The 25,214-nt window shown below is 34.2% G+C and overlaps 2 protein-coding genes across 4 annotated transcripts in view; both read right to left on the minus strand.

The window, feature by feature from the left end:
* Positions 1 to 25,214, minus strand: part of Ipo11 (importin 11) — a 127,366-nt gene that overhangs the window by 9,572 nt on the left and 92,580 nt on the right. For 2 of the 3 annotated variants that reach the window (XM_042690748.1, XM_042690747.1), the window contains 2 exons: positions 23,874 to 23,995; positions 3,379 to 3,474 (listed from right to left, as the gene is read on the minus strand). In XM_042690748.1, coding sequence (XP_042546682.1) covers positions 3,379 to 3,474; positions 23,874 to 23,995 — 218 coding nt within the window. Of the gene's footprint in view, positions 1 to 3,378; positions 3,475 to 17,827; positions 17,912 to 23,873; positions 23,996 to 25,214 lie in introns of those variants that run through there. The other variant, XM_042690749.1, reaches the window with a different exon arrangement.
* Positions 16,991 to 17,762, minus strand: Lrrc70 (leucine rich repeat containing 70). Its single transcript, XM_042690750.1, has one exon. It carries the CDS (start codon positions 17,760 to 17,762, stop codon positions 17,058 to 17,060), a length of 705 nt encoding a protein of 234 aa, XP_042546684.1. The 3' UTR covers positions 16,991 to 17,057.

The raw sequence follows: 25,214 nt of genomic DNA on the forward strand, positions 1-25,214 counted from the left end.
CTTTAAAATCACCTGTGGAGTTCCACTAATTAGAGAAAACAGCCCCAAATTCTTCATCTTTCTCATAGGTTACTTAACTAGGTAGCTCAACTTATTACACATACTATAGAGGTTAAAAGCTATGAACATATGACCATACAAGATGATGCTAACCAGGGCTGGGTAGGTGGCTCAGTGGTAGAGTGCTTGCCGTGCATGCATGAGGCCCTGGGTTCGATTCCTCAGCACCACAGAAGCAGAAAAAAAAAAAAAAAAGCCAGACAAGATGATGCTAAGCAAAATGAACCACAAGACGGGGACACGAGGTTTTATCTTTCTTGCTGTTGTTTTTAAATGTATTTGTAATGTACTGTGTGAACTTTTTTTTTCTTTTGTATGTTCTTCCCCCATGGTATAACCCCTGTTTTCACTGTATTTGATTCCAGCGCCCTGCATCTTGTATATACGTTTTTCTAATTTGGGGAAGGGAAATAACAGAATGCTGAAATAAGGATACAGGTTGACCCATTGTAACAATGAGATGTACAAGACACTATGTTGAAAACAAACTTTACAGCTTTGGAAGTGGGGGGAATGGGAGAAGTTGGGGAGATGGGGAGGGAAGGGATGGTGGAGAATAAACAAAGGAGGGAGTAACAATGATCGATAGGAAATGTTCTCATTACCTTACTCATATAACTGTAACCCCTTTGTACAGTATCTTTACAATAAAAAAATAAAAAAATATATATTAAAATTAATATATTCATTATCTTACTTATGGAACTATATAACCCCTCTATACATTACCTTTATAACAAAAAATAGATAAAACAAAATTTTATTCTATGAAAAAAAATTCATTCTTTACATGTTTCAAGTGAAGATACTGAAAACTAGTCCTATCTCCTGGATTTTTTAGCATGCTCATCTTTGTGTGTATATGTGTTTGTGTGTGTCTTTTTTTGTTTCTCTAAAGAATCTTAAAATACTACTTCGGTGAGGTTTTATCCTTTGTTCTAATTCATTCTCAAGTGAGACTACAGAAAAATTTAACAGAACCCAAAGGATTAGCTTTGTTTGGATTCAATAAACATGAAGGGGAAGCTAGAAGCTGAGTTAACTACATAAGGAAATATGTTATATGCTTCTCCTATCAACTTTTCTGACAGTCTATGCCTATAGTCTTATGGGACTACTTAATTCATAAACAAGGAAAATTTATCAAAGTCTAGAATAAAGTCTTAGAAACTGAGATTATGAAAAGGAAGGTAACTTGTTTTCCCCTCAGACACCTATACATACATACTACCATCCCATGGTTAAAATTCAATCTTCAAACGGTTGTGGGGAAGAACCTAGTCAATGGTCAAACAGTCTAGTAACTATGATCATATGGCCTAGTTACCCAAGAATAACAACAGTTGCATTTAGGGCTTTCCACTTTGGTTCCACAGTTTGCTTTCCTTACTTACAACATTTGCCTTTCCAGCCAGAAACATTTTATTCATGCTCAACTTTGCATATTGAATAAGACCTTTCTAGTCTTGACATTTTTATAAACTTTGCTACATTACGATATATTCCTGAGCCTTGGTATCCTGATTGTAGTTTTATCTCACTGTAATAGGTAAGTTCTACTTTATTTCTAACAGATTCCAGATTCTCCTCTCTTCCAGTTAAAATGGCATAATTTTGTTCTACTTCCTATTTTCTCTTTGCCTGAAACTCTTAACTCATAAAACATGTAACTTCTTGTATTCATTACTTCATTCTGTTATTAGTTATGCCTCCTCTAAGCTGAAAATTATATACTCCAAAGAGGACAGGGGACATCAGAACATAACACAAACATTTTACAATCACCCATTGTATAAAAACACATTATTTATAGTTTTGTGTCATAAACTTATTGTTAACTAGTTAAATCCTATTTTTAAAAATTACCTAAAGCTGGGTACTGGTGGCCTGTAATCCTAACTACTTAGGAGGTAGAGATCAGAGGATCAGGATTCAAAGCCAGCCTGAACAGAAAAATCTGAGACTCTTATCTCCAATTAACCACCAAAAGCTGGAAGTAGAGCTTTGGGTCAAATGGTAGAGTGATAGCCTTGAGCAAAAAACTCAGCAACAGGTCCTGAGTTCAAGAGCCAGGACCAACACACACACACACACACACACAAAAACTGCCTTAACACCCCACTTTGTTTCGGTTTGAGTATGGAATGTCTCCCACAGGCTAATCCGTCGAACATTGGTCCCCTGCTAGTGCTATTATTTTAGAGGTTCTAGAAACTTTAGGTGGCATATCACTGGGGGGGACATATCTTTAAGGCCACATCTTGCTCTGGTTCCTCCCTATATGCCCTTTGTGCTCGTGACCACCACACATTCTCACCAGGGTATTCTGCCCAAGCACATAAAACCAAGCAACCATGGACTAAACCCTCAAAAATTATGAGCTGGAGTACATCTTTCACCTTCTAACTTGCTTATATCAAGTATTTTGGTTTGTAGACACAAGGTTGATGTTTCTGCTTCATATGACTGCTGTTTTCCCCAAAATTAAGTGATATGTCAGGCATATTTAGTAAGATTCAAGAACATGTATCTGCTTTACTTATTTTTTAACAAAAGAGGATAGAAATGGCCATTTTTCCCATATGCCATAAAAAGCTTCAAAATGACTGAAGAAAACAGGTTCAGTGTTAAAAGAAGTCAAGCAGTTCAGAATTCCATCAAGCCTTTATTATCATTACAAGAGATATCGCCTTTATTAATAATATTAAGAAATGGAAATGAATAATTCTAATCACAAAAAGATATAATGCTTGATTTAAACATAAGAGAAATTTAAATTATCAGTAAATTATCGATGTTTCTGGTCATACAGTTTTACTAATTATTCATTCAAGAACATAATTTATTTAATCTATTACTTTTTAGAATTAGTCAATTACCACATGACCCCTGAATACCTAAAAGGTACCAGAGATGCTTCAATAAATATACTAAGCAGCCTATTCCAGTTCCCTCTGAGTTTCCTTCCTTAAGGCTAAGTAAACATTCTAAGATTAAAAGAGAAAAAAAATACTGAAATATCTTTAAAAAGGAATGTATATACCAAAATATACTTGGAATTTCTTAAAAATCTAAAGTGAAATTCAAAAACAATGATTATTCAAAAAGCCCAATTCAGAATATGATAGTTACATAATAAAGGTGATTCTAAGATCAAATATTAAATTCTAAAGGCTAACTAATGAACGAAAACTTTTACTATAAGACAAAATTGCCATGTTTCCACATTATGCTTATAGGGTTAATGGTAAACAAAAACCATGAGGCATGTACTTCATTATTTCTCAATCCCAAATATTAATTAAATCATCCACTCACTCTTTGTAAGTTCTTGTTTCAGGGTCTTCTGTCATGACATCATGTAGGCCCTCCACTGAAATATTAATAATCCCACAGAATTTATCTTGGATAACACTGGAATAAAGGAGTAAAACAGATTAGCGGGAATATTTTAACAAGTAATTCAAATATTTGCATACTGTCTTGAACATAAAGAAAAACTTTGTTTCTAAGACACAAAAGAAACTTCCAAAATATACCCGATAAGTTAAAAGTTTTACCTTTAGACATATTACACATTTCTCTTTCACAACATTAGTAGCGTGTTTAAATACGGAAAGGGTAGGTTACACATGAAAGTTAATATATTTTTTGTGTGACAGTACTGAAGTCAAGGAACTCTCTATCAGGTTTTTCAAAATATTCTTTATTCCACTGGTCTTAAACTAGCAGGTACCAGTCTGTAATCCTAACTACTGTCTATAATCCTGACTACTTAGGAGGCCATGTAATAACGGGGTAATAGAGTTTTGGGACCTGCTAGAGAAGAAAAGTTCTCAAAAACCCTTCTCGACCTATAACTGGGTAGAGAAGCATATGCCTGTCATCCTCCATGTGAGGAAGGTTGAGAGAGGATCGAGGTTCTAGGCTGGCATGGACAGGAAAGTTCACACATACCATCTCAATGGAAAAAGCTGGGCATGATGATACACACACACTTGTGTCCTTGCTATGACAAGAACAGGCAGAACCACAGTCTAAGAACAAGCCTTGACAGAAAGACCCCATCATCTACAAAGTAATCAGCATATAAAAATAACTTCAAGGCACGGTCCATCGACCCTGCCTAGTAAGTGTGAGGTTCTGAGTTCAAACCCCAGTACCAACTAAAAACTTGTGCTAAGTTTAAAACTACAAAGATCAAGAAAAAAGTGCTGAAAAAACTTCTGTTCTGAAGGCATATTCAGGGGGCGGGAAGGGGGAAGCATACTATAATTTAGAAGAAAAGAATAGTAAGATCTAGAATTGTATATCTATTTTGGTCATGGAGCTTGAACTCTGGGCCTGAGAGCTGTCCCTCAGCTCTTCAGCTCAAGGCTAGCACTCTACCACGTGAGCCCACTTCCAGCTTTTTCTGCTTATGTGGTGCTGAGGAATCAAACCCAGGGCCTCATGAATGTGAGCCAAGCACTCTACCACTGAGCCACCTTTCCAGCCCTGGATCTAGAATTATTAAGAACTCTAAAATAAATTTAAAAAAAAGAACTCCAAAGACTCAGTAATATGACAAATAACTTCACTTTGTAACAAGTAAATACTTGAAAAGACACTTCACCAAAAAAGATATTCAAAGGTCAGGTGAAAAATCTGAGAGAATGGTCAATATCATTAGACATTAGAAGTGCAAATTCAAATTAGTGGAATTTTGATTGAAAGTAAAAATCAGGAAGATTGATGATACCAAGTACTAGCAAGAATGAGAAACAACAGGAAATCTCATACATTGTTAACACAGAAAAAAAATGTCCATTGTTAAAACAATACACATTTTGGAGAACATGTGATTTTAAAATACAGTTTTATCATTGTTAAGATTTTATAGAGAGGGGTTACCATGCCATAAGTCAGGTAATGAGTACCATTCTTTTTGGACAATGTCATCCTTCCTCCACTTCCCCATTTCCTCCTCTTGTCCCTGCCCACAAGTTGCACATTTCATGACTGCATTTGTTCACCCTCCTCCCTCCATTTGTGTCCCCCCCCCCTTACCCTCCCTAAAAATACCAAAAAAAAAAAAAAAAAAAAAAGAGCAAAGATAAATACCACCGCCAACCACAAAAACCAAAGTTCATTAAAAAAAAAAATTAGTTGAGATGGGTGCCAGTGGCTCATGCCTGTAATCCTAGCTACTCAGAAGGGTAGCAGTTTGAAGCCAGCCCAGGCATAAAAGTCCATGAGATTCTTATTTCAAATAAACTCTGGGTATTGGCTGCAGACCAAAGTAGGCAATCAAATATCTATATATGAATATTTATGGTTGCTTTATTCCTAATAATCTTCAAACTTTCACACAAATCTCCATCACATAGTAAATGGTTCAGTAAATTCTAGAACATTTTATTTGGCAGAATATACTTAGCAATAAAAAGGAACTAGCTGGGCGTTGGTGGCTTACACCTGTAATCCTAGCTACTCAGGAGGCTGAGAGATCTGAAGATCAAGGTTCAAAGCCAGCCTGGGCAGGAAAGTCCATAAGACTCTTATCTTCAATAAACCACCAGAAAACTGGAAGTGACACTGTGGCTCAAGTGGTAGAGTGCTAGGCTTGAGATGAAGAGATCAGGGACAGTAATCAGACCCAGAGTTCAAGCCTCACAACCAATAAAAAAAAAAAAAAGAACTATCTTAGAACAATGTGTATAAATCTCACAGCATTTTGATGAAAGTTAAAATCAAAATGCTAAATGTTGTCACAACTCCATGTATATAACTTTTTGCAAAGGCAAAATTATTTTGCAGGGGTTTCCTGGCAAGGAATACAAGGGAATACATACTTTTAGGATGATAAAAATATTCTATATATTATAGATGGCAGTGTTTACATATTGTGCATATTTACTTGAACTGTACTTTTGCTACATATAAACTATAGATTGATATATGTATCAAAAATGAAAACATATAAACACCTACTGGTACACTGAATTATACTACATGAATTTAAAACCAACTACACAAATAGTAATTTTCCTCTAGGGAATTTACAGCATCATTCCTGCAAGGTACATAACTTTGTTTCTCATACCTCATTAACATGCATAATTACCTTTTTAAATGTTCAGTAATTCCCAAAGCCAGCTCAATTTGTATCATGTCCTTCCTTTGTAGAGTTAGAACCTTCTCTCTATATTCAAATGTGATCGAGTTTAGAGAACTAAATAACCAAATGGGCTAACTAAAAACCAGCAGATATTCTAATTTGTTCTTACCTATGCATTACCACCTTGTTTCCATAAGAATCTTAATTTATGTCATATTTACCTTGTGTAAGAACTAAAAAAAAAACCACAAAAAAACTAAAGAAACACAAATTTATATCTTATTTGATGAGAAACACTTGAAAAAAATTGGAAAGCTAAGATTTTTTATTACAAATTCAGCTGTGTGATCCTTTGGTTTGTTTCTTTAGGTCTCAGTTTCATCTGTAAATGGAGGTTAGACTCTGGCAGACGTTTTCCATTTCCTCATCACTAAGTTATCATGGAATACAAAGGCAGGTAGAACTTGAGATTCCTTAACCTAACAGCTTTCTGAAAGCTAAAAACATTAATTATTTAAAAGACAAAGGCCCCTTAGATTATGTGTACAGAACTCTGACCAGGCCACTTCTTTCTGTATTACCTGGAGACAATCCAGTCAACTCCCTTTTCTACTCCTATTAACTACAAGCACCAATCTTATAACTTCCAGAAAAAAAAAAAAAAACTTGCAAATTTCATAAAATATCATGGAATTGCTAATGCTATGCATTTTCTCAAAATAGTGATTATAAACTTTCCCAACTGACATTTGCCAGCCAAAGTATGGTGTATTCTACTATGTGGCATCAATGTTAATTAAGAAGGCATTCCAGCTGGGCACCTGTGGCTCATGCCTGAAATCCTAGCTACACAGGAGGCTGAGATCTAAGGATCTAGACTTGGAAGCCAGCAAGCTCTTATCTCCAATTAATCACAGAAAAGGCTGGAAGTGGAACTGTGGCTCAAGTAGTAGACTGCCAGCCTTGAGCAAAGGGAGCTTAGGGACAGCTCCTAGGACCATTGTTCAAGCCCTAGGACCAGCAAAAAAAAAAAAAAAAAAAAAAAGTAGTTCGAGATGGAAAACTATGCTCACCCTGGAGTATGAAACAGATTAAATTCCAAATTCAGAAATAAGAAAAATAACTATGGTTCAAAGGAGGAAAACAAAGCAAGCTGGTTTTGAATAGGAAGAGTTGGCTCTAGGCAGGAAGAAGTAAAGAAGCGCAAAAAGGAAATAGTCAGGCAACATTCAGTAAGGAGAGAAGTGATAGAATAATCATCTTCAAAGCACTCAAGTTTAAAAAAGTAATCACCAAAAGGATGAGTCTTAATTAACTCATTAAGCACTTTGAAGTAAGTGTCCCCAAATAACAGAGAACAAAGTACAATTGTACTTTCTGGGTATAAGGGAAAAACAACAAGAACATATATATATATATATATTTACCTTGTGTGTGTGTGTATATATATATATTTAAGGAAGTAACATATATAAGGCTATCTTTAAGCACAAAGCCTCTTTTTCCTTCTTTTTCTTTCTCTAAACCCTTTTCCTTTAGCTCTGGGTTTGCAACTCTCTTTTGGTTCTTTCCACTTAAAATGACTATACCCTTTTAAAAGCATAATTTGGGAAGATTGTATAATAATAGGATAGGTTTTTAAATTTATACTCAAGTGTGAGAGTGCTGAAGAATAAAAGAAGACCCAGGTGTCAGTGGCTTATGCCTGTAATCCTCTTTACTTGGAGGCAGAGATCTGAAGATTGAGGTTTTAAGCTATTCTGGGCAGACAAATCAGAGAAACTCTTTTCTCCAGATAACCAGCAAAAAGACAGGTGCAGGCATGGCTTAATTTGTAGAGTCCTCATTGTGAGTGGAAAAGCCAAGAAAGAACCGTGACATATATATATATATTTGTTCTTGTTGTTTAAGTTACAAACTTTTCCCCCATTTTATCTATTTTATCTAATCATTCCCTTCAATGGGTAACAAGTTACCATGAAGCCTTTTAAAAAGATATGATATACAGTATTCCTATTAAAACCTCCAGAAACATGAAATTTCATCGTCTTCACTTCACCTTTGTTTTCTTTCCTGCAGTATGGAGTGGGGGATTAAGAGGGTTGAACTCAAGAGTCTTGAGCTCTCACTTGGCTTTATTTTTTCATTATATTTTTATTATCTGTAAGAAGTTGTACAAAGGGGTTACCATTCAACATGTCAGTTTTTGAGTACCATGCATCTTGAACAGTATCACCCCTGTCACGGTTCTTTCTTGGCTTTTCCACTCACAATGAGGACTCTACAAATTAAGCCATGCCTCCACCTGTCTTTTTGCTGGTTATCTGGAGAAAAGAGTTTCTCTGATTTGTCTGCCCAGAATAGCTTAAAACCTCAATCTTCAGATCTCTGCCTCCAAGTAAAGAGGATTACAGGCATAAGCCACTGACACCTGGGTCTTCTTTTATTCTTCAGCACTCTCACACTTGAGTATAAGTTTAAAAATCTATCCTATTACTATACAATCTTCCCAAATTATGCTTTTAAAAGGGTATAGTCATTTTAAGTGGAAAGAACCAAAAGAGAGTTGCAAACCTAGAGCTAAAGGAAAAGGGTTTAGAGGAAGAAAAAGGAAAAAAAAAAAAAAAAAAGAGGCTTTGTGCTTAAAGATAACCTTATATATGTTACTTCCTTAAATACAAGTTAGTAACTGTATAATTTTCTGTGTCTTGATGAAAACTACCCAGTTTTTCTTCTTTTATATGCATAACATGCAGAGTCATGCAGGAATTTATTAGAATTCTCATGTGACATCTCCTTGTCCTCCTGTACTCATACATTCAAATCCTAAGTCAGGTACAAAATGGAAGAGAACTGAAGGCAGACTGAGGAAACCATGTCATTTTAGATCTCAATTTTTTGTTTTTTTTTCTTAAGATTTATTTTAGCTTAATAGGTTAATACAGACAGAAATATAAAAGGAGAAACATTTCCAGTTGCTCACCAGGCAGGAAATGGGAGTTAGACTCCTCTAAGAGTTCTTAACTACTAAGAAGTGGCATTCACAGTAACTAGAGATATACAGGAATCTGAAATCCCTGAAAGGGTTAGCTAAGATTTATGCTAGTTTAATACACAGCAGCCTACTAGAAAAACCTACATTTGGCTGTAAGGAAAAAAATAATCAATAATTGCTGATTATTCTGGGGGTGAGTAGAGGAATAATATCTAGGGTTAGTATCATGAGCAAATTACACTATAAACATAAATAAGAACATCAATACATAAAAATGCAGTCTTGTCCAGTTAATTTACGAAGAAGTCAATGGATGAGAATAGATGGTCATATTATTGAGGTTATTTATTCTAGACTACACTACGTCTGGTGAAAAGTCATTGTGATTAAACTCATTTATCGAAGTCAACATTATATGAACCCAGGAAAGGAGTCAGATAATATGACAGGCTCTGGGAATAAAACAAGATACTTAGATACTAAGAGTAGCTTAAAGTCTATTGCATAGAGCTTTGAATGCACACTGGGAAATATGCTGCAAACGTGGATGTTATCTCTTCTTTGACTCAAAGGACCAAGTTAAAAAATCCTGTGCTATAAGCTCAGTCAGGCAGATTTAAAAAAAAAAACCACTAAGCAATAAATTTAGATGTTCCTTTTTTCTATTATTTAATCAAGTTATAATATCCTGATCAGCAACATTTAACTCAACAACTATATTTCTAATTCATTTATTGGCATATAAAACATGGCAAAAAATTACAGCAGCAAGTCATTATTCTATAATTCTCATCACTGGCCCAAAGAGAATCTAATTCATCTATAACTTAGGTACCAGAAGCAGCAAACCAACTCATTGTATTAAATTGTAAATGAATTTAATAAACTTGACTGCATTAAGGCTTACTGTCTTGCTAAACAATGAATCTCAATTCATAATACTGAATAAATAGGACCCTGATTTTAAGCTTTTCCTTTTCTTTTAAACTAAGGGCTATTTGAGCCCTTTTTCTCCCAACTGCCAATACAATGTTTTTAAACTCTGGTTTGCTTTGTTTTTCAAGTTCAGTTCTCCTAATTTTCAGGCTTTAGATCTGTGGATTCAATCTATGCATTCAGACAAGCAGGGACTGAAATTATTTGGGAAAAAATGTACTAAATATTTAAAGATTTCATTATTATTCTCTAAACAACACAGCATAATACTACTTACACAGCATTTACTTATTTTAATATTTACTTTATTAGGTATTAAAAGTAACCTAGAGATGATTTTAAAGTATAGAGGAGGTTGTACAGAAGTTATACACAGATATGACATCATTTTATAGAAGGGACTGAGAATCCTCAAATTTTGATGTCTATAGGGGTCCTAGAGTCAATCCACTGCAGAAATAAATACACAATTGTGTGATAAGTGTTAAACATTAAGCAGGTGAGAGCGTAGGACATAATTGGCAAACAGAGACAATTTTACTATGTAATGTAATTGCATAGATTTTTTTAGCTCACTTTTATTTTAAATAATGAACATGAATAAACTGTAGTTTTTATGTTGGTCTTAGTACTTATTAAGTATTTGGCTTTCTAGGATTTTCTAGATATAAAGAATTTGACAATAGTGTATGTGAACAGCAAATAGTAATTTTTTTCCTTAAACAAAGCCTTTCTTTAGCTTATTCAGCTGATTTTAAAAAACCATGCTGACTTTACATTGTTTCTCTTAAATCATTATGAACTCAAATCACATGTGTTTAATTAAAAAACAAAATGACCTTAGAAAGCCAAAATGAAAATTTTAATCCTGGGGGCTGAAGATGTGGCTCAAGCAGCAGAGAACTTACAGTCATGAGTTCAATCCCAGCTGAAACTGACAGTGCAATTAGTTTTTTTCCCCCTCTATCATCTAGCAATTTTATTTCTGAACACCTAAACAAGAATTGAAGGCAATTGTTTTTCACAGTAGTGAAGAATCAGAGCTTTAATAATAACTTTAGAATTTTCTCTAATCTAACTATACTACACTTTATACTAGTTATAAAATCACATATAATATTTGAGGTCATTGTTGCATTGTTATAACTTAAATATAAGCAATAAGTGAAGTTAGGGCAACTTAAGAAAATACACAAGGGATGGGAAGGGGAAACAAAGGAGGAGGCTATAATGCTTGATAAGAAATGTACTCATTATCTTGCCCATGTAATTGTAACCCCTCTGTACAGTATTTTCACAATAAAAAATAAATAAAAATTAAAAAAAAGAAAAAAATAGACAAGTTTTTAGCTCCTAAAAGCCATAACAAAATTAAACACTCTTAATTACATTTCTTGGCTTATAATATTTAACCAGATTAAGCAAAGAATAATTATTGAGTCAAAAAAAGAAAGCCTCGATTTAGCAGTCTTATTCCAGAATTTCTACAGCGCTCAAAACTAAAAAAGTGTGACATTTCCACTGAAATTAATTTTTTTCCTCTTTGTTAGATATTTGCCAAGACCTAGGCTGAAAATATTTTTGTTAGTTTCAATGGAAACTTGTATCCTTTCTACACATGACCATGAGAAAATATATTAATAAATCTTGCTGTCATGACAAATACCAGCAACAATGAAAACTAAAAACCATAATGGAAATTTACTACCTTAAAATCAAAGTTGTTGTTTTTTTTTTTAACTTATGATGATTTAGGGGCTGGGAAGGTGGCTCAGTGTTAGAGCGCTTGCCTTGCATGCATGAGGCCCTGGGTTCGATTCCTTAGCACCCCATAAGCAAAAAGAAAAAAAAAGCCAGAAGTGGTGCTGTGGCTCAAGTGGTAGAATGCTAGCCTTGAGCTGAGGGACAGTGCCCAGGCCCAGAGTTCAGGCCCTATGACCGGATCCCCCCCCCAAAAAAAAGAATGATGATTTAAAAGGTTCTTAAAAAAAAAAAATCAGTCTTCCAATTACTTCAGGGTTTTTGTCTTTTGAGTACATGGACACACTGATCCTCCTTATGCCCAAAGTCATTATCTTCAAAAACTGTAATAATTTAGATGACATTGTACATAATTAGATATATAGAAATTTCCATCCTATGTGAAGTTCAAGAAAATGTTTATGCAGGCTATAGAAACTATTTAAAGAACTACTAAGGTTCATGAAAATGAGATAGTTCAATGTCATGTCTAAAACTATTTGGAAAAAAAAACCCATTAGATTGAGAAAGGAAGGAAAAACAAAACAAAAAATGATTGTTTTGGATCTTTAAAATAGTTACTTGAGTTAGCTCTTCTTTTAAAAAGAGGATAATTTAACAGAGATTTTGGTTACTATGTGGTTGGGATAACCTGACCATTGGGAATGATGGAAATCAATGAAAACAAAGCTATACAATAAATACATAATCACAAAGATATGACTTCAGAACAAATAAAAAGTCCAACTGTGCTAATGCTAAAGTTAAATAAAAAAGAACTTGAAGCTCAGGATTAAATTCCTGGGTAAGTTCCACATGTCAAATAGCTCCAAACAAAATGAATTTAGTGTACTCCATAGAACAGTATGATATACTACAAGAAGACTGAAAAATTAGGATGAAGACACTGATATCAACAACTGGTAAGAAATTACCTGTGAATAAAATAGAAGATGATCATTTTAAAGCTTAAAAATTAAAGCAGTGTTGGGGCTGGGAAGGTGGCTCAGTGGTAGAACGCTTGCCTTGCATGCCTGAGGCCCTGGGTTCAATTCCTCAGCACCACATAAGCAAAAAGAAAAAAAAAGCCAGGAATGGCGCTGTGGCTCAAGTGGTAGAGTGCTAGCCTTGAGCTGAAGAGCTGAGGGATAGCGCCCAGGCCCAGAGTTCAGGCCCCACGACCAGACCACCCCCCCACACACACACACAAAAAAATTAAGTGTTTTTTTTTCTTTTGGTCCGGTCGTGGGGCCTGAACTCTGGGCCTGGGCGCTGTCCCTCAGCTCTTCAGCTCAAGGCTAGCACTCTACCACTTGAGCCACAGTGGCACTTCTGGCTTTTTTCTTCTTTTTTGCTTATGTGGTGCTGAGGAATCGAACCCAGGGCCTCATGCATGCAAGGCAAGAGCTCTACCACTGAGCCACCTTCCCAGCCCTAAAGCAGTGTTTTAAAAGTTTAAAAAAGTGGTAAGCATTTGAATAAAATTATAAATTTACATAAGTATAACAATTTAAAGTATTATAAAAATATATGCATTATATACATTAATATAAATTCAACTCTACATTAACAGATATTTACTACTTTGTTATGGCTTTGGTAGTATAATGTATTCTAGTTGACCACTAAAAAAAAAAGGTTTAGATATTAGACAGTTTTCTTATAGTGAAAATGGATAATTACCTTATATCTTTAAGCCTGCCTTATGCAGGCTCCAGACAAATTTTCTTACACACAACAAGCACACTGATCCTGTCCTGGGCTCAGGAACCCAAATGACATCTGCATCATATCTCATTTACCCTTGGAAATCTTACATACACCTCAAGCTTCAGTTATCCAACACTAAACTTATGAGTGCCTTTGAAACAAAGAAACCAAACCAAATTAAAAAAAAAAAAAAAGCAGTTCTCCTTAGCTTACTTAAAAAGACTATCTCTGTTGGATCTAGTCAAACGAGAAAATTAAGAGTTCAGTTTTGACCTATCTTCTCATGTACCTTTCTCAAACCTAATCCATCCCCAAATTCTTCTAAATTTGTCTCTGAAGGACTTCTTTGTCGCTATTTTTATATATTCTTTCTATAATACAGTGTCACAATGCCAGTTCTGTCTAGTTTGAACTCTTGGATAATTTCTCAAACAGGGAAACTTGTCATCAGTTTCCTTTAATCCATTCTCTACAGAGCAGACTGAAGTGCTCTTCCCAAAAATCTAAATATAAACTTTCTCTTGCTTTAAACAAAGTTTTATTCATTTCAATGATGCTCAACTACACTTAATCTAAATACTCAACTTTAGTGAACGTATGCACGCTGTTTCTCTCTTTTCTTCTCCTTTTCTTAGGGGGCTATATTTGGATGACAGGCTATGAACCATGCTTCCAGCTCCCATACTTTCTCTTCACTTCTAACCTTACTGCTATTTAGCTCAACCAGCTTTCCTTCATAAACACTTTCTAACTTGGAGCTTTTCATCTGCTGAAAATTCTACTACCTATACTTAACTAGTGAGTTATGTTTACAGTAGGAATAAAACTACAAATGGCTCAGTTCTGATGCTAGAAGATGGAGTTCAAAAGGCTTTCCTACATGCTAAGTAAGTTATTGAGGAAAAAGTGGGGAAACTGCACTTTGGCTCCTTGGTGCTTCAAAGAAAAACACAAGGGAAATATAAGCCTCCATATTAGGCTAAAAGAATACTGGAGAAATTGTCTCGTAAAAGCAACACAATTTTCCACAGACAAAGATCCAAACTAAACAAGCTAGAATTTAGCTTGGACTCAGAAAGAAAGATGGAAACAAAAGGGGAGGGGGGAGGAAAACATATGTACAAGGTCTCTACATTATTCAAGTAAGAAAACTACTTCCTACTAAAGTGCAGTATCCTATACTGTATGATCCCTCAAGAGTCAGAAACCATGAAACAAAGTACTTGGGTCAGCAGTAGGTACACTATATATGCCTCTTATTGATGCTGTTTTGACTGAGGTATTTTTATAGCTTTATTATCTTTATTAATAATTAATAACAGAAGTGTGCAGACACACAAAACTATTATCTTCAGCTGAAAGTGACAGAAGTAGAAGCATTAAAAGAAAATTAAACATTATGCTTGAAACATATCAGTACACAAGACAAAATGGACCTATCACCCTGTTTCTACTATTTTCATAATTGAAATCATTCAGCACGTAGATAAGCAAATAAGACAAATGATTCACATCATTTCCTACTTTGCTATGGGTTCATAGGTACTGAATTTAAGAACCATTATCTTAAGGCAAAATGGACATCAGAGCACCTTCTCATGAGTATATATAATCCATAATATGAACTAAAATTATCACTAGGTTTAAGCATTGAGGATTGCTTCAGACTAATTTTATTTGGTTGGTATTAACTTTTAAATAAAAACACAAATATCGAGGAAGAGGAAGGACAAACATAACAGATTTACTGAAGAAGAATTTTATGTGTGTGAGAGTCGTGGGGCCTGAACTCTGGGCCTGGGCGCTGTCCCTCAGCTCTTCAGCTCAAGCCTAGCACTCTACAACTTGAGCCACAGTGCCACTTCCGACCTTCTCTACTTATATTGTGCTGAGGAATCGAACCCAGGGCCTCATGCATGCAAGGCAAGCAATTTACCACTGAGCCACCTTCCCAGACCCTGAAGAAGAAATTTTAAGTGGCTATTTGTGGTGCAGGTCCTTACTGAGCCTTTACTACATGTATAATAATCTTCCAAGCTAGTAAAAGATATTCATTTATGCTAATATACAACTTGTGAGTGGAGACAGGAAGGAAAAACTGGCAGAGAGGAAGGGAAGGCATGACACTGTCCAAAAAGAAAGGCACTCATTACCTGACTTAAGTAACTATAACTCCTCTGTACATTATCTTTGTAATAATATAAAAAATAGAAATTAAAAAGAATGGATTTACAAAATTATGCTGAGTAAAATGTTATACTACTACAATTATCTACTTTAAGTGGTCTCAAAGCTATTAACATCTCTTGAGGACTTTTTCACTTCTACTAAGTCTTAATAGTTCATATTTATCTGTTTCAAAATCACAGCATAAGTTCCTGTGGTTACTGTAAAGAATGTAAAATGATTCTCCCAATGTATAATGTATTCTCCCAATACACATTTACTTCCAATGTAATAGTCGAAGACTAAGAATTACACTGTCTGATAAAGATCAGACAGACCTCTTTTTCTAACTTTTACTTGCTACATGTTTCCATGAGAATATTTGACATGAATCTCAAATTCATCGATCTAAAACTGAATTCAGTATATTGTCCCACCGGTACCTCCACTCCTGTTATTTCCATATCTCAGTGAATACAACACAAAATCATAAATCTATCAACCCTCACCTACTCCCCCTCCATGCTCCAACAGATCACGAAAGCATCTAAATCATCTCTTCATGCACTCATTCATCTGCCACTTCCTGATCCAGGCCCTCGTCATTAGTATTCTTTCCAGAATGAGTAAACTTTCTAAAGGGTAAACCTGATGATGTCTTTCCACTGCTTGAAACATTCAGTCTCACTGATAAAGCATAAAATGATAATGGTCTCATCATCTGAAATCTCTCTCCAGCTCCAAGTCTCATACCACTCACAGAACTCTAGCTAGTTCCTGAAATGCAGCATTCTTTCTCCTTTAATTCTTCTGACACAGTGTTACTCAGCTTCCTTCACTAGGCTAATTTCTATTTATTCTTCATGATCTAAATTAATGTTACTTAATGCTATTGTTCCCCTCCACCAGTACAGTTCTTACCAAACTATACAGTAACCACATGTATTACTCTAGACTTTATGCTCTATCAAAAACAGGAAACATGTCTAAATCCTAGCACCTGATGTCAGCAGTAGATATTAAAAGCATCAAGCTGACCTATAATATGTTAAAAGCTGTGAGACTTAAATTCTTCTGTTTCCTTACTGTAAAATATAGGTAGTATTACCTTACAAGACTGTGTATGGATTAAACATGGTATGAGAAGCATTTTTAATATAGTGCTTGCTATCAATTGCTATCAATATTATATTTTCAATGAAAACATTTGCTGAATAATTACACTTCACAAATTATTAAAAACATTTTAATAACGCTATGCTCATATAATTCTATTTTCAAACATAATTCTGTAAGAATGATTGTTTTGTGTTCATATGGTTCTATAGTTTTGTTGGAGCCAATATTTATTCATAAAGCAGAATGTTCAAAGAGAATGACTTGTGCCTCATTTTCAGGAACAATTTGTTTATGAAGTTGAATCTGCTCCAAACCAGGGCTTTCTAGAGAATTAGGGGAGGTGTTACAAATGGAGGCAGTTACATTATACCTTGCTGACTGATAAGAGCTGTAATATTCCAATCTATTTTCCCCTGAGTTTTCTGGTGCCTTTAGTTTTTGTTTAAACTGAACAACTTTATAGATCAGAAAAATGATTAAAACACAAGCTAAAATGAAAAAGGCTAGCAAAATGTCAAAAGCTTCGTTTAACTTCTCAACTTCTTGGGAACAAATTAGAGATGTTTTCCCTGACACTGCAGCAGCATCAACAGGTAAGGCACTGTTTTTTTCCAAGTTCAAGTTAACAGAAGAAGTAAGTTGTATTTGCACAGGCAATACTGCAGGAGTCTCTAATGATTTACCAAAAGTATTCTCTTGAAAAAATCTACTGGTAGGTGAAGTACGAATTCGTTCCCAGAAGGTAACACTCTCAGTTTCAGTATTTTCCAAGTGTTTCCCATTTGTGATTACTTTAGGCCAGGCCATCATTAATGCAGTGGTCTTGTGATGAATATGAAGAGACTTTACAGCCCAAGTTCTGGATACATTTGTCGAAGATGTAATGCAATTTGCAAAGTCAGTCCACTTAACATAACGTAATGCTTTGCCATGCATGGATAGGGGATTTTTGATGTTTAGAATAATGGCTGAAGATGCTAACCAGTCTTGAAGGCTCAATAGTTTGCAGTTACTTTCCCAAGGATTAGAATTTGCATGGAGATGAGTCAATGAAGACAGTGGCTTAAGGACCTTTGGATGTAAGTCTGTAAGATTATTAAATGACAGATTAAGAACCTTCAGAGATGCTCCTTTGTCTTCAAATGTATCATTATCAATGCTGATTATTCTATTCCTAAGTTAAAGTAAATTATTTAATTAAATGTGTCAGAATTTAAATTTTAGGTCATATGAGTTAAGATAAAATGTTGAATGCTATTGACTCCACTAAACACATCCCTACTAACATTTTATCTGTTTTATGACTACCCTGTAGTTTAACTAGGACTTGGGTGTCCTTGAGCTTATCTGCTCCTGAGCTGGTGACTTAACTCCACTCTCAGATTTTTTTGGTTACTAATTGGAGATAAGAGTCTCACAGACTTTCCTGCTTGGGCTGGCTTTGAACCATGATCCTCAGATCTCAGCCTGGAGTAGCTAGGATTACAGGGCTTGGCCTAAAGTATGTGGCTCTACTAATAGTATTGATCTTAAAATTTTCAACCGCAGAAAAACATAGTCCTTTAACAGCAAAGAATTATATTGCATAATAGGGTATGTGTCATATATTTGCTGGTATATTTTGTTAAATTATTACTTTGTGGATACAACTAGGGCTTATATCTATAAAGTTATACTCAAGGTTTCCAAAGTAAAGCCTGAGATCTTCAAAACTTTATTGCTTGATAAATCAAGTATCATAAGAGCAATAAATACCCAAAAGAGGTATCAGTCCAAAGAACAGTGATGTGTTTCTTTTCTAAATTTAAATACTGATTAATTAAAAATATTCCTCTTGAACCAAAAGATACTTGAACTAGGCTGTAAATATACATTGGGAAGATTTGAAAGTCCCTTAAATATTACAGGATTTAAGTGTTTTATAAAATTGCTACATGCAGAAAACATAGATATCACAATTTAACAAAAGCTTGGATATATGCACAATATTAGAATTATTCAAATGCACAGCTACAAGAGAATTAAGCCTTGTTAATGAACTTTCATTTGTACGAAATATTATTATTTCCAATCAGATAGAGAAAACTACTTTCAGGAAAATATGAAAAGCCTGTTACAGGAGTTGCCTTCTAGTACAGAAGTGGCAAACTGACAAAAACATCCAAATATCTCCTTATGAGATAATAATAAAAGATAACAAATAATCAGTAGAAACAGTTGGAGGCAGTCAAAGAAAACTGTACTTAACACAGCCATGTTCTTATTTTTCTCTGTTCATATCAGAATTAGCTAGAATAAGAGAAGATTAAACTGTAAATCATCAGAAAGTTCTTAAAATTAATGTTATAAAACACCTCCAGCCCATAAACACATTTTGACAAAATAATTGAAACTTAATAAACTGTAAATTAAACTACTGCAATTAATTGTAACAAAGGTGACAAATAACATATAGATGATAATCTGTGGATGTATGTCCTTTTATAAATCTAAAGTCCAATATCAAATAACAGTATACTTCATGAAAATACGAACACATTTACAGATTAAACACTCTTTGTAAACCATATCTTTTTAAAAAATCAACCACATTTTCACTCCAGCTAGCAGTCTATTTTTAAACAATAATCTTACCAAGAACAGAAAATTCATATCAATACTCGTTGATTCAAATAAAGGTTTCCTTTTTAAATCTGAAGAGCGATATTTCTAAACTCCATTTCTTTCTGTGCCACTGCTGACTGCCAGCCCCCCACCTTTTTTTTAAAGTCACAATTTGCTCAGGAAACGCCACTCTTCACATTGGTTCCTCTGTAGTCAGTGTACAAAATAGAGGTTGCCATAGAAACAGGAAACTGAGAGACAGGAAGTAATTTTATCTGTGTTTCAAAAGCACTGTTGAAAGGAAATCTCAAGAACTTGTTTTTCAGAATGCATTCGGTTTCCCTAACACATATACTTAAATACCTCCCACAATTTAAAAATAAGAAAAAAGGTTTCAACTGTATTTGAAAACTTAAATATCAAGGCCCTAACTATCAATAACGTATGACTGCTGAGTGGAAAAAAGCAAGCTGAAATTAGAAACAAGTAAGGTAATATGAATTAAAAATTATTTTCAATATATAAAATTTGGGTTACTTTATTCCTTTTTAAACAGGTAAAAATCAACAATATAGAATAATGAATACAAAAATTGTTACATTGTCTATATTCTTTTAAATTTTCAAATATTTTTTAAAAAGAGAAGATACTGAGTGCTTTAGTACATAAAGGTATATGCTTTGAGTTGCCACTAAATTACTGACAAAGGCTAAAGGTTTAGGAGAGTAAAAAAGCCCTTCATTTATTTTACTCTGTGTGTGTGTTTGTGTGTGTGCATACGTGTTTGCTTACTATTCTTTTCTAACTAAGAAAATGAGGCAGAGGATATTTCAACTTAAGATGACTAGGACCTAGATCTGTAAAGGTAGCTTTGTATACTACTGTAGAATGTCTTTTGACTTTTCCTAAAACGAGTATCTAGCACTGCTTATGAATATGACTTTTATATAACATTCTTTACGAACAATGACCTTTATGTGAAAATTAAACAAAACGATCACAGAAGGGAAATAACTAACGTGTCTATGTACAAGCTGCCATAACTGACAAATTTAATAGCATAGTAAAACTAGTAACATACTAGAAATTCAGCTCCCACCAAACAAAACAATACTTACTAACTTCATAACTTCTAAATTCCGAGAAACTGATTCTATTTGTTACTATGTGTACAGAGTATTCAAATGCCCCAACAAAAATGACATTGCTATGCAGCAGAACAAGTCTACTACTACTACTACTACTACTACTAATAATAATAAACCCAGTGTACTAACTGAAGAACAAGCTTCCTTTGGTAGAACACATTGATTTTTTTCAAAAACTCTTTTCCACAATTTTCCTTCCTATAGTAGAGAATAAAGTAAATATCAATGCTAGTAGTGGCCTACACCATTAATAAAAGCAATAAACATTTACTGAAGTTTTAACATGAAGTATAAAAAGCAATCTAACATCCACTGATTTCTTAGAATGAACTATATCTCAATATTAACAACAATCCTATAAAAAATATGTTCCTATTAACCTTACTTTGTCAAAGTAGCAAGATATAAAATTAATCCACAAAAGATATAAAATTAACCCACAATGAGAAGAGTGAGGCTGAAATCAGGAAAGCAATTCCTTTTGTAGTAGTCTCAAACAAACAAACAAAAAAACTCTAGAAATTAACCAAAGATGTGAAAGACCTCTATAATGAAAACTTTAAAAAGCTGAAAAAGGAAAGTAAAGCAGACTTAAGGAGTGAAAAAACCTCCCATGCTCCTGGGTTGGGAAGATTAACATCATGAAAATGGCAACACTGCCAAAGCTATCTGCAAATTCATTGTAATACCCATCAATATCCCAACAACATTCTTCAATGAAACAGAAAAAGCAATACAAAAATTCATATTGAATAGAAGACCACCAAATAGTAAAAATAATTCTTAGCAGGAAGAATAGTGCTGGAGGAATAACAATACCAAACTTCAAACTCTATTCTTTAACAAATGGAGCTGGCAGAATTGGTAGCAAACTAAAGTTAGATCTTTTTATAACTCACCCTGTAATAGAATCAATTCCAAATGGATTAAAAAACTCAATTTGAGATCAGATACCCTGAAAGTATTACAGGAATAGGGGAAACACTAGGGCTCCTTGGCACAGGTTGAAACTTTTTTATAAAGACCCAGAAACACAACAAATCAAAGAAAGGTTGGACAAATGGGATTGCATGAAACTGCTGAGCTTCTGCAGGGCAAAGGACCTAGCTAGTAAGATAAATAGAAAGCCCACAGATTGGGAGAAGATCTTCACTAGCCATATAACAGACAAAGGCCTTATATCTACAATGTACTTAGAGCTCAAAAAATTAACCCCCTCCAAAAAAACAAATCCTCAAAGAAACAACCACTCCTTCTCTGAAGAGGAAATAAGAATGGTCAATAGACGCATGAAAAAATGCTCTACTTCTCAAGCCATAAAAGAAATGCAAATCAAAACGACATTGAGATTCTACTTCCCCCATTTAGAATGGCCATTAACAAGAAAAATAATAATAACTGATGCTGGCGGGATGTGGCCAAAAGGGAATGCTAATGCACTCTTGGTGGGAATGTGACTGAATTCTTCATCTTAGCATATAGTTGTTGTTGTTGTTGTTGTTTTTTGGGGGGGGGGGAGGTGTCAGTCTTACTAGACACTGTTGAAAATGAACCTTACAACTTGTGAGTGGGGATGGGAAAATATAATTTCTAAATAAAACTGGATATATACCACTAATATATCACTAAAAAAATGTATGTTCTAAAGTTTTCCTAAGATTTAAAGATCTGATGTACTATATTTTCACACAATATCAGTCTCGGGTGCTTTTGGGTCAAGTAAAAAAACAAAAAATAGAGGTCTGGAAGAATGGCTCCTACAAATAAGGACATCAAAGAAAAAAGTCATGTCATCAATTGAATACACTATTAATATTCATAAATGCAAACATAGAATAGGCTTCAAGAAGCATGCTCGTTGGTTACTCAAAGAAATCTGGATAATTACTTTAAAGTGAAATAAGCCAGGCACATTAAGACATGATCTCACTCACAGGTGAAGTACATTTTAAAAAAAAAAAAAGCTGATCTCACAAACATTCAAAGCAGAATGACAGTTACCAGAGGTGTAAGACTGTAGGAGAGAAACAGGATGAAAATGTTGACCAATAGGTACTAAGTTACGGCTAGATAACAGTAAGAAACTCTAGGGTAGTAATACACAGTAGCATGATCACAATAGACTATAGCAAACTGTATGTACTGAAACATTACATGGAACACCATTTATTTGTATATTTTTGTTTGTATTACCAAAAAGTATTTTTTTAAAAAAAAGAGCCAGGTGCTAGTGGCTCACAACTGTAATCCAAGCTAATTAGGAGGCTGAGATCTGAAGACCGAGGTTTGAAGCTAGCCTGGGCAGGAAAAGTCTGTGAAACTTATCTCCAAGTAACAATCAAAAAGCAGGAAGTGGAGCTTTGGTTCAAGTGGTAGAACACTAGCCTTGAACACAAAAACTAAGAGATAGCCTCAGGACCTGGAGTTCAAGACTTAGAACGGCATTAAATAAATAAACAAACAAACAAATATATAAATATTTTTAAAATAAATCGGGAAATCTACAATGAATAGGACAGGGAAATCCAGATGTGTACATTGATAAAAATGAAGCTCACTGAGCCAAAAAAGGAGAACATGTTTTTAAAAAGAAATGTTTCATACAATATCCCAAGATGACTTATTCAAAAAATGTAAAGAGGTGAAAATTCACTAAACAACCTTCATATAATTATCATCCATCACAACTTTCAAAAATCTACACAAAGTAGATGAAAACTCCTATCAAGTCAAATTGCTGAAAGTACAAAAAAATTAAATACATAATGTAAAAACATGTAATAAAAATGAAAAGAAATAGTCATTCTTTAAATGTCAGAATCAAAACATTTTGTATTTCTAACGGAAATGAACATTTTAATCAAGTATGTATAGCACAATGACTTCATCTATATAGAAAAAGAAATTCAAGCCGTTTTATTGGCAAATTAAAAGGTAAAATAATTATTTAACCAATGTTTGGATCATCATATTTTATATAGTTAGGAAGCGTTACTGAATATAAAGTATTATATGTAAAAAAGATCCTAAAATGATTAAACCTGGTCAGTATAAAATATGGGAATTCAGATAAAAATAAGTTGAAAATATAAACAAGTTAAACTACAGCCTATATCACTAAAGAGTAAGTATGCCATTAACTTTATAAGTTATATCATATTATTATCTATCAACAAAATTAGCATTCACATATACAAAAGTGGTCCATAACCACACACAGCATTACTGATAGCTAAAAGTTGTACTGACATTTTGATGCTTTATAGAAACTAATTTTAAGGAAGCATTTCCTCACCTATTATCAGATGGCAGAAGGGAAAGCAAAGCCAAAGCTGAAAGTTTTCTTCTTTCAGGCTGGGTAATGTTGTCCATTCGATCAACCCACATTTCAATCATGTTTCCTAGAAGCTGATCCATCTGAAAAAAGGGAAGAAGGCATCTCCAAACCCTTGAAATTTGATTTTCTCATGTCAAAGGTTAAAACCTCCTAAGTCAAAGTTAAAGTTAACTACAACAAACCATAGAAATGAATAGCTGAATTTGGGATAGGTCTTGAGCTGGACAAGAAATAATTTAGCCCAAATCAGAAACAGACCCTAACTAATCATGAAAAAAGGAAAATAAAAAAATATTCAAAACCTGTATGCAGGTAATTTCATGTAATAAATTACCAATCAACAATGAAAACTGTTGACCAATCAGGGGTGGAAGGATATTCAAGGATTTGGTTAATAAGGATGAATAAACTTGAATCCTGTCAAAGTAGAATACTTGCAACTACTATGAAAAAAGCACAACCAATCTGATTTCAAGGTTTGAGAATCTGAGTCCTGCCAAACACATATTTCATTAGTAGCTGATAGTTGTAATTTAAGAATGAAATAAAATTTTCTGAATATTATTTCAATAGCTACTAACATATCAGGGCATGAAAGTATATTAAGTTATGCACACATAACTACCTAATAAATAGAACTATTTGTTGTTGGTTTTTTTTGTTCTTCTTTTGTTTTTCTGCCTAGGTATAGGACACTAAACATACCATGAATCAGTATAGTTTGCTGTCATTTATACCACTGTGCTTTCCATTCAAATTTAATGTGGAAAAAATTGGTATAGATGATTTATAAATAATAAGAAAGATTCAGGAACACACTATTATAAATGCAAGTAATGCCAAGTGCGGTGGCTCATGCCTGTAATCGTAGCTTCTCAAGAGAATGAGATCTGAGGATCGCAGTTCTAAGCCAGCCCAGGCAGGAAAGTCTGTGAGACCCTTATCTCTAATAAACAATCCAGAAAAAGCTGGAAGCTAAGCTGCAGCTCAGTGGCAGAGCACTAGCCTTCAGCAAAAAGAGCTCAGGGACAGCATTCAGCTCTGAGTTTAAGCACCAGGACCAAAAATCAAAACAAAACAAAATAAAAGGAAGTATCAAGTTATATCATTAAAATGTGAAATAAATCAAGCTATATTAACATTTTTGGTTGAAATAAAAACAATCAGCCTAAATGAGGAGCATAGGGAAAAAATTAAGGAAATGCTCACTTTTAGTATCTCATCTCCTGCCTCTCTCAATTCTCATCCTGGATGATATAGTTCCAATATTATAGAGAATGCAAGAGAAAATCTAAAGGT

The sequence above is a fragment of the Dipodomys spectabilis genome, unplaced genomic scaffold (genome assembly GCF_019054845.1).
Source record: "Dipodomys spectabilis isolate Male_0828 unplaced genomic scaffold, ASM1905484v1 ptg000140l, whole genome shotgun sequence".
Lineage (NCBI taxonomy): Eukaryota > Metazoa > Chordata > Mammalia > Rodentia > Heteromyidae > Dipodomys > Dipodomys spectabilis.